At 36.2% G+C, this 1,648-nt stretch overlaps 1 protein-coding gene across 1 annotated transcript in view; it reads right to left on the bottom strand.

Annotated features, from left to right (window-relative positions):
• Positions 1-1,212, bottom strand: part of LOC142346294 (clotting factor G beta subunit-like) — a 77,554-nt gene extending 76,342 nt beyond the window's left edge. The window contains exon 1 of the mRNA XM_075398809.1: positions 1,203-1,212. Within this exon, the coding sequence (XP_075254924.1) occupies positions 1,203-1,212 (10 nt within the window). The remainder of the gene's footprint in view (positions 1-1,202) is intronic.
• Positions 1,213-1,648: the final 436 nt, after the last annotated feature.

The following is a 1,648-nucleotide window of genomic DNA, read 5'->3' on the forward strand; positions in this document are numbered from 1 at the left end:
ACCATATTCTTAATTGATGGACCGCTTTGAACTATTTTTCTTATTACTTGTGAGAGAAGAATGAAAATATCAAATGATAAAGCAAGGTTATGAACAAACAATAAAATATTAATAACAAAATCTAATGAAAATTTAAAGACACAACATTTTGTTTTGTGTAAATTTGCTCTGATCAGTCCAAAAAATACTCGAACCTCATAAAAAATACTCGAACCTCAATCAAATATATGAAATGGTAATCATCAAAAGAGAAAACCGTTCATTGCGACTAAAGGATTTAAATATTATTGTCGTCAGTTTAGTTTCGAAAGCTGAAGTGAGGCCTGTACTGAGGTCTGTGATGAAGTAAGGTCAGGAGTAGTGAAATCAGGTGTTTGATGAATGGATATCTGTGATTAACTGAGGTCAGGTCTGCGATGAGGTGAGATCTGTGACTAAGTGAGTTCTCTGATGAGGTGAGGTGTGTGATAGAGTGACGTCTGTGATTAAATGAGCTCAGGTCTGTGATAAAGTGAGGTCAGGAAAAATTAGTTTCGAATTCGTAGTTGGAATTGAAGCTGAAGTGAGGCCTATACTGAAGTCTTGGATGAAGTAAGATCTGTTGTGAAATGAGGTCTGTGTGTAGTGAAGTCAGATTTTTGATGAATGGATGTCTGTGATTAACTGAGGTCAGGTCTGTGATGAGGTGAGGTCAAGTCTGTGATGAAGTGAGGTCGGTGATGAAGTGAGGTCTGTGAGCGATGAAGTGAGGTCTTTGATTATGTGGGGTCTATGATGAAGTGAAGTGTGCGAGGAAGTGACGTCTGTGATGAAGTGAGGCTGGGTTGGTGATGAAGTGAGGTCAAGTCTTTGATGAAGTGAGGTCAGTGGGTGATCTTGTGAGGTTTGTGATAAAGTGATCTCGGTAATGAAGTAAGGTCTTTGATGAAGAGAGGTCTTTGATTAAGCGAGGTCAGCAATTGAGTGAGGTCAGGTCTGTTATGAAGTGAGTCTGTTAGTGAATAATTAGTGTCTTTGATGAAGTGAGGACTGTGTCGAAGTGAGGTCTGTGATGAAGTGAGAGTAGCAAAAAAAAACAAAACAATCCTATATCACCAATTTGGTTCTTTTCCTCAAGCATCTTCGATCATACGCGCGAATAAAGATCTTGGCAATTATTCCCTGTATGTTAAAAATGTTGCTTGAACATTTAAAAGACTTACCTTTATCCATTTTGAAGTTGAAAGGTTTAATTTCTTCGTTTATAAGAGATATTTACTCAAACACTGCCGATGAAATAACTGGACGGTTAATTCATGCTTCTCGACGGTTATTTCTTGAATAGGAGGATATTTCCTTACGTTTAGATATTTTCTCTACCCAGATCTGTATGTCATAATGTTTTACTACTGAATCTTATTATTTCATTGTAATTTTTCCTATGACCACACTTCTGATTATGTCACTTATAATAGACTCCTCAGAAAAATTGGTACAAAAATACTGAACTTCTTGTCAACAAATCGATTCTGATTTCAGCTTTCTTTCTAAGATAAAGATTTTTCCTCTAAATTTGCTCTGATCACTCTAAGAGATATTTACTCAAACACTGCGGATGAAATAATTTAAGCAATGTGAAAAAGAAACCAACCATATTACTTTATTGAGA

Source organism: Convolutriloba macropyga, chromosome 9 (genome assembly GCF_964194025.1).
Source record: "Convolutriloba macropyga chromosome 9, txConMacr16.3, whole genome shotgun sequence".
In the NCBI taxonomy this organism is placed as follows: Eukaryota; Metazoa; Xenacoelomorpha; order Acoela; family Convolutidae; genus Convolutriloba; species Convolutriloba macropyga.